At 39.7% G+C, this 13,040-nt stretch overlaps 1 protein-coding gene across 9 annotated transcripts in view; it reads right to left on the minus strand.

Moving 5' to 3' along the window:
* Window positions 1-13,040, minus strand: part of tncb (tenascin Cb) — a 378,292-nt gene that overhangs the window by 67,658 nt on the left and 297,594 nt on the right. For all 9 annotated transcript variants that reach the window (XM_068012682.1, XM_068012690.1, XM_068012681.1 and 6 more), the window contains 3 exons: window positions 5,765-6,028; window positions 4,353-4,538; window positions 2,238-2,327 (listed from right to left, as the gene is read on the minus strand). In XM_068012682.1, coding sequence (XP_067868783.1) covers window positions 2,238-2,327; window positions 4,353-4,538; window positions 5,765-6,028 — 540 coding nt within the window. The remainder of the gene's footprint in view (window positions 1-2,237; window positions 2,328-4,352; window positions 4,539-5,764; window positions 6,029-13,040) is intronic.

Raw genomic sequence — 13,040 nt, forward strand, 5'->3', positions numbered from 1 at the left:
ACGAATGCATTGAGGTGGAGATGTAGGTCTGGTAAATCTCCAACCAGAACAATGGCTTGAGAATTTTGAATGAGCTACCTGCCTTGCCTTCATCAACAAGGCATTAAAGGCAATCTTGAAACATTAACACTGGTGGAGATGAACCACTCAAAGAGTAATTACTGAGACAATGTGACCTGAGAGAGATTGGGAATTCTTAGACCTGATCTAATTAAGTTGCAAGAGAGAGAATACACTGGGCCATCATGCGACAGACTCTCCATCTGTGTGAAAACTTGCAGTTCCTTCTCTCTACAGCAGATAAGCACCAGAGATTGATCAGTGCAGGATCCAAGTGGGGTCTGTCTGTTTCTCTCTCTTCAGGCCACTCTGCAAGTTTGAACCCTGTTTGCTGGCTGCAAACATCCAAGCCTATTATTGTTACAGACAGAGACCCCGGGAAGAAAACCATCTGCATCACTGTCTCCAGACAACCCTGAACCAGTTGGTCACCTCTACCAGCCAGAAACTTCAGGACTACTGAGTTCAGTAGAAGGCTACTGAATCACCAGACTCCACAGACTGTATTATTCTTTTTTATTGCTCTGGACTCTAATCTAACCAATCTATTCTTCTCCACTCTGAAATCGATTTGTGTGCATGCGATTCTCGTGTGTGTGCATGCACGTGTGAAAGTTGGAGCATAGTTCATTATTTTACTTAGATCGGTTTTGGCTTTAAGTACAATAAACCAACCTTTTTCTCGTTTAAACTGAAGAAAACCCGTCCAATTGGTTCTTTTATGATCATAGCATATAAAGGGTTAAACACTGAATTCGTAAGCTTATCCACTGTTTCAAAAGAAATAAACCTTGTTGCGGTCAAACGAGGAGATGGACAAGAGGGGAGCCTTTCGACCCCTCCTCACCTGATCATAACAGCGTGGACACTATTGACCTTGGCTTTGCTACCCTCTATGGTCTGTGACACTCACTATCTTGGCTGATACATAAGGAATTCATACTTAGGTGAGATGCTCAAGTCAACCAGTGACTGTTGAACCATTCACAGCAACTGAATGGGAAAAAAGCGTGAAACTAGCAATACTGATCTGTAACTTAATGACCTCAAAGAAATTTGTTTTAACAAATAACTGCATTTCTTTTGCTACATAGTTTCCAAATAACTGGCTTTTCTGTAATAGAGCTAATAACCTGACAGACAATTTTGGCACTGGACATAATATCTTGTTTTCACTACATGAATGCCTTTGTTGTCTGGTTACTAGGGTTTATTGTATTGTATTTAATGTATGAAACAAAGATCACTGTGGGAAAAATTGTAATATTCAATTTACTCCAGAAGACTCGATAAATCATGAGTGACAATATCATAAGACACGATGAAGATTTTTTTCCCAAGTGGAATTAGGTTTATTCCAAAGTTCCTTTACAATGTGTTGTACCCATAAACATATTAAACTTCTGTTTTCTTTTTTAAAACCATTTCTCAGTATTTAAACCATTGGAAGTGCAAGAGGTGCATTGGCAGTTTCCATTGACCTCCCGTGAAGTAATTCTGAGAGACCAGTCTTGTCTGGTATGAGTTTGAAGGAGTTAACGTGTTGATGTGATCAGCACTTAACCTCTGATTGGTGTCCTGCTTTGTGTAGAGTGATTAATGTTTAATGCAACTTGAGATTACACAGTAAAAATGTATAGTGTGATACAGTTATTATTATAAAACCAAAGTGATTCTGGGTATCAAGAGTCAATGTTGTGAGGGGAGATTAAGAAGATTGTGTTTCTTGAGAAAAGAAGGCTGTGAAATGACCTAATTTTGGAGAGGATTGCCAAAGTTACCAGGGAGGATCTTAGAAAGGAATCGTGTAAATGGGTTGAAAGGCAATATTTCTAGTGATGTGATAAGATGGCAGATGGGGGAATGAGATCAATCAAAAAGGAATAGACATGTTGGGTCCAATGGTCTTTCCCTGTTTCTAAGGATTTTTTGAGATAAAATTGGTTATGTGTGGTGCCTGATTTTTGGCTTAAAATGGGCACAAAGCACACCAGTTTAGTAATGGGACAGCCTGCGTCCAATCTGCATAGGCATTGGTCCCACTGATAAATTTTTAGGAACCATTTTTAGGCATCTAATATCTGTTGTAGGACATCCCTTCCCCTCTCCATCACCCCCCTCCCCTAACAAAATTTGTTCCCACTGAGCCCATTTGTTATCGGATGCCCAAGTCTTACCTGTGGCTACATTAATGGTGGCAGGGGCACTCTCCCTGTTTCCTTTGATGGCACTAACACCAAAACCATATTCAGTACCTGGCTGCAGATCTGGATAATTCAAAATATTTCATATTTAATTCAAAATATTTAACACAGCAATAAAGTAGCAGATTGTTACACGCCAGGCTGTCATTCTGTTAACGAAACACAACAGCATATTTCATGCCTTGAGGACACATCCTGAGATGTACAAATCCAACAGGTCAAGGTAAGTTCACTTAAGTATCGATCATAATATATGCAGAATGTCTATGGTAACCTTGTCATCCTTCTGAGATCAATAGGAGAGACCTTCCTGGGCCTGTGCTTGATCACATTGGCTGAGAATTGGGAATTCGGGCAGGCTGGAGCACATACATGTAATAAAGCCTGTCCAATTTTCCGTCATCAATTTAAATGGAAGGAAAGTTGGGCAGGTTCCTTTTCAGGTGTGCACTCCGACCCACTGATTTACTAATATTTGCTGCCTGAAGCAATCCTGTGCAACTGTGTAGATCCAGGAAAATCTATCTCCCAAAGTGAACTGATCACACGAATTAAAAGTCCCCTATCACATAATATATACACTTTGTCATTTTAATGTGTTACAGCTCTAAAACTTTTCATCTGCTTACCCAAAAGGGCCAATTAAAAGAGTCACTGCCTTGTTTGGGGATGTGCTTCTGTTCAGTTAGCCATAAATTGCTGAGGTACATTTGAAGCTATTCAGTGATAGTTAAATAAATGATAAGGCTGATTGAGCTGGCCATTGTGTGAAGGGAAAAGCCAGCAATGGAAAGGCAATTAGTATTTTTTTCTTTTGAAGAAACCTTGACAGAATGAAGTCCACAATCAAGGCTGAAAAGAGTAGGAGTCGAAGGTTGTGGTTATCAGGAATACCAAGCTTGGGTTAAAAAGGCTAAAGATAATAGGAGGAGAAGACTGAGGTAAGGGATTCTCTGTTCTGAAGTCCCAATAAATGAAGCACTAGAGCAAAAAATTATATAAAAAATTTTGACTCCTACCACTTGCTTACAATAATAGTCAATCCAAAAAAAAAAATCATTCTGTGCTTTGAGGCATTTCAGTAGGTTTATAAATGTGTATTTTTGACAATAAATGTAGCTGTAACAAAGTATTCCTTTAGAAAAACCCATGCGACTACGAGGTGGTGACCTCAATAAAACCTGGACTTTAAAGAGAAAGCAAAAATTGTTTTGAAGACTTTGATGCTGCTAAATGAATGATTCTGTTGTGTGGCTGCTATTGTTTTGACAATTGATGGAGTAATTTACAGTTTGTGGTGACAATGATAATTCAACACACAAATTCCAACAGATAAACTCAAAATGGGAAATATCAACATAGAAATGATGGAGAATTGTAGTTATTATGCAGCATAAAAGCACTTGGGAGTGTATTCAAGGAGTCTTAAAAGACAGTCCCTGGATTTGGGCATACTCATTTGGATCATCACATGAATGACGCAGCTCTTTGTCTTTGTGAGTTGTGTAGCTATGAACAATGAAGCCTTTGGGGTCACATCCAAAGTTTCTCATTTGTATGCATCTCTTTCAAACAGTTGATACTAATAGATCTAGGTGTTCTAATTTAGGATTTATCCACCAACCAGGCAATGGGGGTGAAATTTGTCTGTTGCAATGTTAAAGAAAATCAGGCGTAGTGTAAAATGGTGCGGTTGATTCTCTATGAGCTTATTTTGTGCTAAGGGGAAAGCTAATTTCACTACAAGGACACTGCAAACAACCCTTTCCAAATCTCCATGTCTACAAAAATCAAATCGGGCAAATTAGGAAATAAGAAATCCAAGTGCAAATAAGAATTGTATAGGCTTCGCAGGCTGAATTGGCAGGACTTGAGGACCACATGTAGTGAACAGACCAGCTTGATCTCCCCTAGTTTTATCATATCATTAAAAACCTGAGTGTGTTCCAGCTAGAAAACACATTCTAATCGGTCATTTTCTGTTTAATACAAGCTAATTAACGTAAAAATGCTTAAATACAATGTTGGATTTCATGTCAATTTTACATGGTTTGAAGAACAATACCATGAACTAATAGTAAATATTACCAGAAATCTTAATTTTGGTGGTTGGTTGACTGCTTCTTTCGACAGTAATTTCTTTGTGTTCTCCTCCTGCCAGAGGTGAATATTTAACCTTGTAATGATCGGCAGCAGCTCCCGTGTTCTTCCACTCCAATGTAATGCTCTCATCTGTCTGAGACTCATTTCTGAGGTTTTTGGGGGCATCAAGGTCTAGATGTGAAAAAAAGCATTGAGCAGGGATGAAAGAACATGCAAGGGTATGTTTGAAGTATACTAAGATCCGCTAAAAGAGCACAGTCTTTAATCACATACCAGGATACTGTGCACTACAGTTTAATAGACATTTAATTTAAAAGAAAGTAATCTGAAGTTAAAGGATCATGTTTTCAAGCTTTAACCTACTGTAACAAAATAATTACTCCTTTGAGGAATGATGAAGAGAAAATCAATTAAGACTCCCACAATTAAGTGGTATTTATTGTGGTATCTTAAAAACCTATAGTTAAATGGCAATAGCAACATTCAGAGATATTTTATTAACTATCAAAAGTTAATGCTGTATTATTAGTACCCGATCGACTGGGATTGCCCTATCGAAGAGTTAAGCTGTTTATCGGTATAAAGTTCAGAGTGAAGGCCTCACAGAAATGGAACTTAACATGATCTTATACTAGTGAATGATCATCTACTTTTGAAGAGTTGACAAATGAAGGCATGAGCTGCAGGAAGGACTGGGAATTGTTTCAGAGTTGCAGCAGGATTTCAACTGTCTATGCAAAGTTCCAATACCGAGGTATGAACATCTGTAAAATATTTTAAAACAGATTTCCATGGTTCAAAAAGGAAGAATGGCCAGGTGATTTTACTTTCTTTACCTGAGATTGGCATGGAAACGCACAGACATAATCTCAGATGAAAAGAATGTCAAGAACCAGCTGCACAGTACAAAAACAAAGAGTAGCCAAAAGCAAGAGGCCTGAAAAAAAATCAATGAGCTTAAGGACACAGGTGAAGAAGAACTGGAATGTTCTTGAATACAAATGTAATGATGTTTTACATGGCATGCTAGTTAAAGACACTGGATGGGAAAAAATAACAAATCAAAATTACTTGATTAATTATTTGCACTGATTTCTCACTTTACTATGTTTTCCATTGATTAATTCAAATTATTGGATTTTTTTGAGCAAAGAAGAAACTGAATCATGAATAGACTGTACTGTACATAATATTAATCTCACCACTAATGGAAGCGATATGCCATGACAATACAACAACAAGTTGAATTCATACAGCACCTTTAACATCGTAAAATAACATTTGACACTGAGTCACATAGAGAGATATTGTGCACATCTGCTTTGTGCTATTGTGGCAAACCAACACAATGTGCGATTGTTATAGATTATTTCACTAGCTTAAAAATATTGATTTACCTGTTGTGAAAGTATTGACGGCAGGAGCACTTCTCACGTTCCCCCGTTTAGAAACCAGAAAAACCTCATATTCGGTGTCCGGTTGAAGATCGGCTATAGAATAGGCTGTCTCAGTGTCAGGAAGGTCAACAGTTGCCTTTTCACTGTCGGGAGTCCCATAGGACAGGCTGATTCCTTCAATTTGGGCAGATGGCTTCAACCAGGTGATGTGAGCAGTGGTGTCTGTGACTTTGTTTATTTCTACGTGGCTCGGCGCATCAATCACTGTTGGATTAGGGAGCAAATTGCATCACGGATCATGTTAAAGTTGTGCAAGCCTCAGTACATTTCCAAAAGAGTTAATGGTTAAGATAATAAATGATTTTCTGAAACTGGCATCTCTCGCCACATGTTGAGGTCTAAATTTAACATTGGTGTTCCCATTTTATGGTTCTACACTGGTGCAATGATAACAACTTCTCTCAGAAGGTTGTTAATCTTTGGAATTCTCTTCCCCAGAGAGCAGCAGAGGCTGGGTCATTGAATATAGTCACGGATGAGTTAGACATATTTTTGATTTACAAGGGAGTCAGGAGTTATGGGGTCAGCAGGAAAGTGAAGTTAAGACCACAATCAGATCAGCCATGATTTTATTGAATGGCGGAGCAGGCTCGAGGGGCCGAATGGCCTGCTCCTATTTCCTATGATCGTATAAACTTAGTGCAGAGGCCGGCGCCCGATCTAGATGGGGAGTTCAGGCCACCATTAAATTGGTCAGGGCATTTATTATAGGCAGCATTGGAGGCAATATTGGAATGAGGCTCCTGCACTCATTTCAGACACAAATTCCTAAATTTGTTTGGCTTACTTGAACCTTGCAATGTGCAAGATCCGACATTACTGATTTTAAGCATCTTAACCAGGGCTCCTTAAAGGCATTGCTGGAGGATGCTCAAAAAGGGCCCATAAACTTGGAAAAGAGTTAGTACTTTGTGATGTCTGAAGGAGCAGGAGTACTCCTCTTAGCTACACCCTTGCACTTTTGTCCTGATTGCTTCCACCCTCCTGGACTTAACCTTGGGCCTCAGTGTGTGTTGAAACACATTAAAACCCCAACAGGTGAGCTGTCAGGGCGTCAATTAGCACCCACAGCTTCCTGGTTTATTCTGATGAGGTCTGAGCATGAATTTACTTCAGTTCTCTTGCCTCTCCGTTCCAGTGTAGCTAGATTGGGACGCTAAGGAATTTAGGCCCCCTTGTTCCTAATTACAATAACCTATGCATTGGCTCTCAGCTTGGTGCATTTCCAGTCATTTTCCAAAGAAGATTACAAGAAGTGTACAAGATTATGACAGGCTTAGATAAGTTAGACAAGGACAAACTGTTCCCATTAGCAAAGGACTAGGGGACAAAGATTGAAAGTTTGGGGCAAAAGATGCAGGGGGAATACGATGAAGCACTTTTTTTTTTTTAACATAGCAGGTGGTAATGACCTGGAACTTGCTGCCCACTAGTGTGGTGGAAGCGGAGATAATCAATGATTTCAAGAGGAATTTGGATGGCCAGCTGAAAGAAATAGACTTACCGGGCTATGGGGATTGAGCCGGGGAGTGGGACTGACTGCATAGCTCTGTGGAGAGCCGGCATGGACTTGATGGGCCGAATGGCCTTCTGTGCCATAAAGGACTCTGTGACTCTCAGAAGGTAAGGATAAATGCCTTGAAAGTTAGGCCCTTTGAATAGTATCATATAAGTGATTAACAATTTTGTTTGGAATTCTTCTGTCGTGATATTTGAAAGTGGTTACCATCTTCACTTAAAATACTGAGCAAAGGAATTTCATCTGAATGTATTAAGCTAAACATTCAAAGTCTTATTTTGAAGCAAAAAGAAATTGTACAGATTACTGTAATTTTCTGAATAATACACATTTGCAGTTTGGCTACATATTATACATGGTAACAAATCAAAGTGGATTATTTTGCAGTCGCTAAGTGCACCTCATGGGGAATGCAATTGATCCTGTTTGGGATCTTTCCCTCACAAAGGTTTGGATCCTTTTATTTGGCCCAAAGAGGCACTCAGGCAAGATATCACTTTCCCTACCATATAAGGGTAGAAGAATGGAAACTCTCACGAGGAAATGGTGGTGGTGGTAGGCGGGGGCTACAAAAGAAAATTGCTGCCTGCAAGAGAGTTAGACACTGCCTCCTGTAGTGTTTCCATCAAGATCGGCTTGGTGACGGTTCTCCTCTGAGGCAAACTACCTGGGGATTGCAAGTCTTTAATCCACCAAAGGACTCACCTGGCATCATAAGCAGTAGGATGTCATCCAAAACCTTTTATGGGATGACTATTTTGTTATTCATGGTCCAGGTATGTTAGTTGCTGTATTCTATAATAAAACATGTAAGAGGCAGGCAATGCAGGAATCCTCCAGGTCGATGGTACTCTCAAACAGGTCCCCTAGCCTGCTGCAACTGATGTCTCTCACTTGCAACTAGCCTGTCGTGCCCCCAGGAATAATGACACTTTGACCGCAGTATTGTAAAAGTCTGGTACGTATTATACATGGTGATAAGGCAATTTTGACTATTCGTTCATGAAAGTCTGGGTGCGTATTATATTTGGGAGTGTATTATTTTCAGAAATTATGGCATATAAAAATACAAATCATCAGGGATCAGTTCAGGACTAATATTGCAATTCAAATCTACCATTTACTTAATGATCAATTTTAACCCTTATCCACTAGAAGAAACCACTTTTCAAAATTGCCATATGTGATCATCATTGAAATAATTTTTCTAAGCTGGTAGCAAATAGAGGTTGTCTGTGTGGTATCGGAATGTAGCAAATATTCTACGTTAATTATAGCTTAAACAATTCTAATAAAACACATACATTTATGCACCATGTATTTACAAGTACCTGGTACGTACCTTTTTGCATTATTTCACAAAAATTATTACTAGTAACAGGTTGGTGTAACTACACAATGGGCTGCAACTTGTTGGAAAAAAGTGTGTGGATGACATGCAAATCAGACATCATGTTCAGAACATTAGGAGAGACACTGAGTTGCAAATCTCCAGAATGTGTTGTTCATTTTATGTTCTGTTGTTTGCTTCACACATACAGATCTCACCCTCAACCTCCCAGTTATTCTTCCGAACTTGCTGGATTTTCACATTAATTGACCATTAAGCCTAAGTCTAGTAATTAGTAGCTTAAGTAGCCATATATCCATGTGATAATTGTTAATGATTGCCAATCATCTTCTCTGGCCCAGAATGTGAACAATTCAAAGTGTGGCATCTCATTCCTTCAGGTAGTGAGTTGTTGTTGGAGACTTTAAAAAAATGTTGAATTTTAAATTTTTGTCTTCTCCTTACTTTTCCTTTATTTATTTATTTAGAGATACAGGCCCTTCGGCCCACTGAGTCTGTGCCGACCAACAACCACCCATTTATACCAACCCTACAGTAATCCCATATTCCCTACCACCTACCGACACGAGGGGCAATTTACAATGGCCAATTTACCTATCACCTGCAAGTCTTTGGCTGTGGGAGGAAACCGGAGAACCCGGCGAAAACCCACGTGGTCACGGGGAGAACTTGCAAACTCCACACAGTACCCAGAATTGAACCCGGGTCCCTGGAGCTCTGAGGCTGCGGTGCTAACCACTGCGCCGCCCCTTTTCTCTCTCTCTCTTAAGCTAATCTTTCTTTTGCTCTCTTTTTCTCTTACTGTACCTGATTTGACATTGAATTCACTCTCTCTAATTCCCCTCCCTTCTCAGTCCTTCCTCTGCTTATTTCTCAATTCTTTAATCTTATTAGTTAAGAAGATATACCATTGGTCCCACCATTCACTAAGGCTCAGATGCCCTGTTGCCTTCGCCATTATCAGCATGCACTTCCGACAAGTTAGGGTGGAAACATTTTTTAAGCTGAAGTGTGCAGGAAAAGTCTAACTAATCGAGTATGCTGCGAGATTCCCCACTCCAGCAGGTTCTGGCCCCAATGTAATGCAATGCTGATTCAGTAGAATTTACAATTCTTTCCTCCACACATTTCTCGTAAATAACGTTTCCAGGGTCACACAAATAAATGACTGCCAAAGTTTTCAAACTTCATTATTGAAATCTCCCCTAAAGCTGCAGTATTTTCACCATAGAGTCATAGAGTTATACAGCACAGAAACAGGTCATTTGGCCCATCGTGTCTGTGCTGGCCATCCAGCGCCCAACTATTCTAATCCCATATTCCTGCACCTGGCCCGTAGTCTTGTATGCTATGGTGTTTCAAGTGCTCATCTAAATACTTTTTAAATGTTGTGAGGGTTCCTGCCTCCACCACCTCTTCAGGCAGTGCGTTCCAGATTCCAACCACCCTCTGGGTGAAATTTTTTTTCATCAAATCCCTCCTAAACCTCCTGTCCCTTACCCTAAATCTATGCCCCCTGGTTATTGACCCCTCCGCTAAGGGAAAAAGTTTCTTCCTATCTAACCTATCAATGCCTCTCATAATCTTGTACACCTCAATCATGTCCCCCCTCAACCTTCTCTGCTCTAAGGAAAACAACCCTACCCTTTTCAGTCTCTCTTCATAGCTGAAATGCTCCAGCCCAGACAACATCCCGGTGAATCTCCTCTGCACCCTCTCCAGTGCAATCACATCCTTCCTATAATGTGGTGACCAGAACTGTACACAGTATTCCAGCTGTGGCCTACCTAGTGTTTTATACAGCTCCATCATAACCTTCCTGCTCTTATATTCTATGCCTCAGCTAATAAAGGCAAGTATCCCATATGCCTTCCTAACCACCTTATCTACCTGTACTGCTGCCACAGCGAGAGATACCAGGAGATCAGCTACTTAATAGCAGTTATCACACACTGGATTTATGTCACTGTGTGTGCCTGAGTGTCTGCTTGTGTGTATGAATGTCTGTGTGCCTCTATATGCATGTATGTGCGGGCTTGTGCATGCATGTCCGTGTGCCTGTGTGTGCAATGTGTGCATGCATATTTATGTAAGCCCCAAAGCCACCACATCTGCAGTTTACCACCATTGAAGTTAATTAAAAGCTTGTGAGTTTTAAAATATGTTTTTGATAATTTCCACTTCATAAAAAAAAGACAATGACAGAGAAGGCAAAAAAAACCTTTAAATATTTACAGAGACTGCATTGGTTTAATTACCACCTGGAAAGCATACCAATCCACAAAAGATGTTTCATGAGCTAAAACTTAAATGTTGAAAATCCTAAATGAATCTACACTTTAACTTTCATTGCCAGACATGTATTGCTTGTACCTTTCCGAATCATTTCAGTTTACAAGATCACAAGGTAATTACAGTGAGAAAGGCTAGTCAGTCCAGATTAATTCATCCATTTAAAGAGAACCTGGAGTACTCCCATTGCAACATCCAATTTCTTCGTAAATCATTTCAGGGTTTAGGCCTCCACCATTCAATTTGGAAATCTCTTACACATATTGATCACTCTTTGTGCGAAGACGAATTTCCTGACATGCATCCTAAGTTTATCTTTTACTGTGTCCCCTTGTACTCATTTAATAGAACTGAAAGACAGATTTACTTTTTCCTCCCCAATACTGTCTCATATATCTTGATAAGATCACTTCCCAAATGCCTCCCCCTTTCTAGTCAGTTTAGTTTAGAGATACAGCACTGAAACAGGCCCTTCGGCCCACCGAGTCTGTGCCGACCATCAACCACCCATTTATACTAATCCTACACATTCCTACTACATCCCCACCTGTCCCTCTATTTCCCTACCACCTACCTATACTAGGGGCAATTTTATAATGGCCAATTAACCTATCAACCTGCAAGTCTTTGGCATGTGGGAGGAAACCGGAGCACCCGGAGGAAACCCACGCAGACACAGGGAGAACTTGCAAACTCCACACAGGTAGTACCCAGAATCGAACCCGGGTCCCTGGAGCTGTGAGGCTGCGGTGCTAACCACTGCGCCGCCCTCAGAAAAGGCTAGTCTCTCCAGTCTTCCCTCACCGATGTCAATCTCTTTGAGAATAGGGGAAATGACATACACTTGACAAAGAAAGAAACAAAAATATTTGCATGATTTTGAACATTATACTTTTAATGAAAGGCCCAGTGATTACTTTTGTAAAGAATTGCCATTAGTAATTTAGGTTCGTAATTTGATTTTAAATAAAGCGCTTTGGATCCTAAAAGGCATTGCAAAATTTGTAATAGTCTTTTAAAATTAACCCTGCATGGTTGAGCTTAAAAGATTATAACGTAAATTATAATGTCCTCTCTCTCAAGAACTTTATCATATGGAGCATGATGTGTTTACTTAGAAAATTTGAAATTCACAGTAATATCATGATCAAATCTTGAATTTAATGCATACAAAAGATAGCACTACTGGTAGTAATGGTTGTAATGCTGTAAAGTTCATATACCTTGAATCTAACATATTAAAGCAAAACATCTGGTTGTGTGTTCTTGAGGTAGTCTTTTAGTGTGAAGCCTTCATAAAATTATGCTGAATATTAAGTTGGTCTGGTACAAACCCGGAGAGTGGAACAAGGCCAGACATATACTGTACAGATTTTTGAACACTCCAACATTCTTTCACATCACCACTTTATTAAAATTGACAGGTGGCTATGAGCTAATTTTTTCCTAATTAAAACTACCAGTTTGCCAGTTTTACTATCTAGTGCTGAGAAGATTCATTTGGTGTGGCTGTGCGTGTGTGTGTGTGTGATTTATGATCCTGTAAAAGGATCATATTCCAACGGTCCTGTGGAAAGCCATGTTGAGAAACAGTTCCAGTTCAAGCAGAATTCTCACTATAATATTGTAGCATTCCCAGAACTGAATTAAAAATCAATAATTGGACAATCCCCATATCCATTTTGTCAGCTGTGCCAGGTGTTCAATTTCCACAGCAAATAAAACAAGGCAGATTACTCGAATTATCAGGATCTACTATCCCTAGTGGTACAGTTTTATGAGGTATGAAATTATAAATTTGTGAATATGAAATGGGTGCTTGGTGTTACATTTATGGATCATCACTGCATTAATTGGACTTTCATTTATGACCAGATGCAAAATTAACAAACCTATCCTCCTCCTCCTCACTTTGTAGATAGAGATCATATAACTCTCCTTCCTCAATTTTCTCCACATCTTGCTGCCCTTTGCTACGGCCAGATGCAAAATTCTCCTGGACCTTTTGCTTGCCTGGATTTTGCAGTTGTAATGATAGTTAAACTGTCAGCATT

The sequence above is a fragment of the Heterodontus francisci genome, chromosome 32, assembly GCF_036365525.1.
Source record: "Heterodontus francisci isolate sHetFra1 chromosome 32, sHetFra1.hap1, whole genome shotgun sequence".
In the NCBI taxonomy this organism is placed as follows: Eukaryota; Metazoa; Chordata; class Chondrichthyes; order Heterodontiformes; family Heterodontidae; genus Heterodontus; species Heterodontus francisci.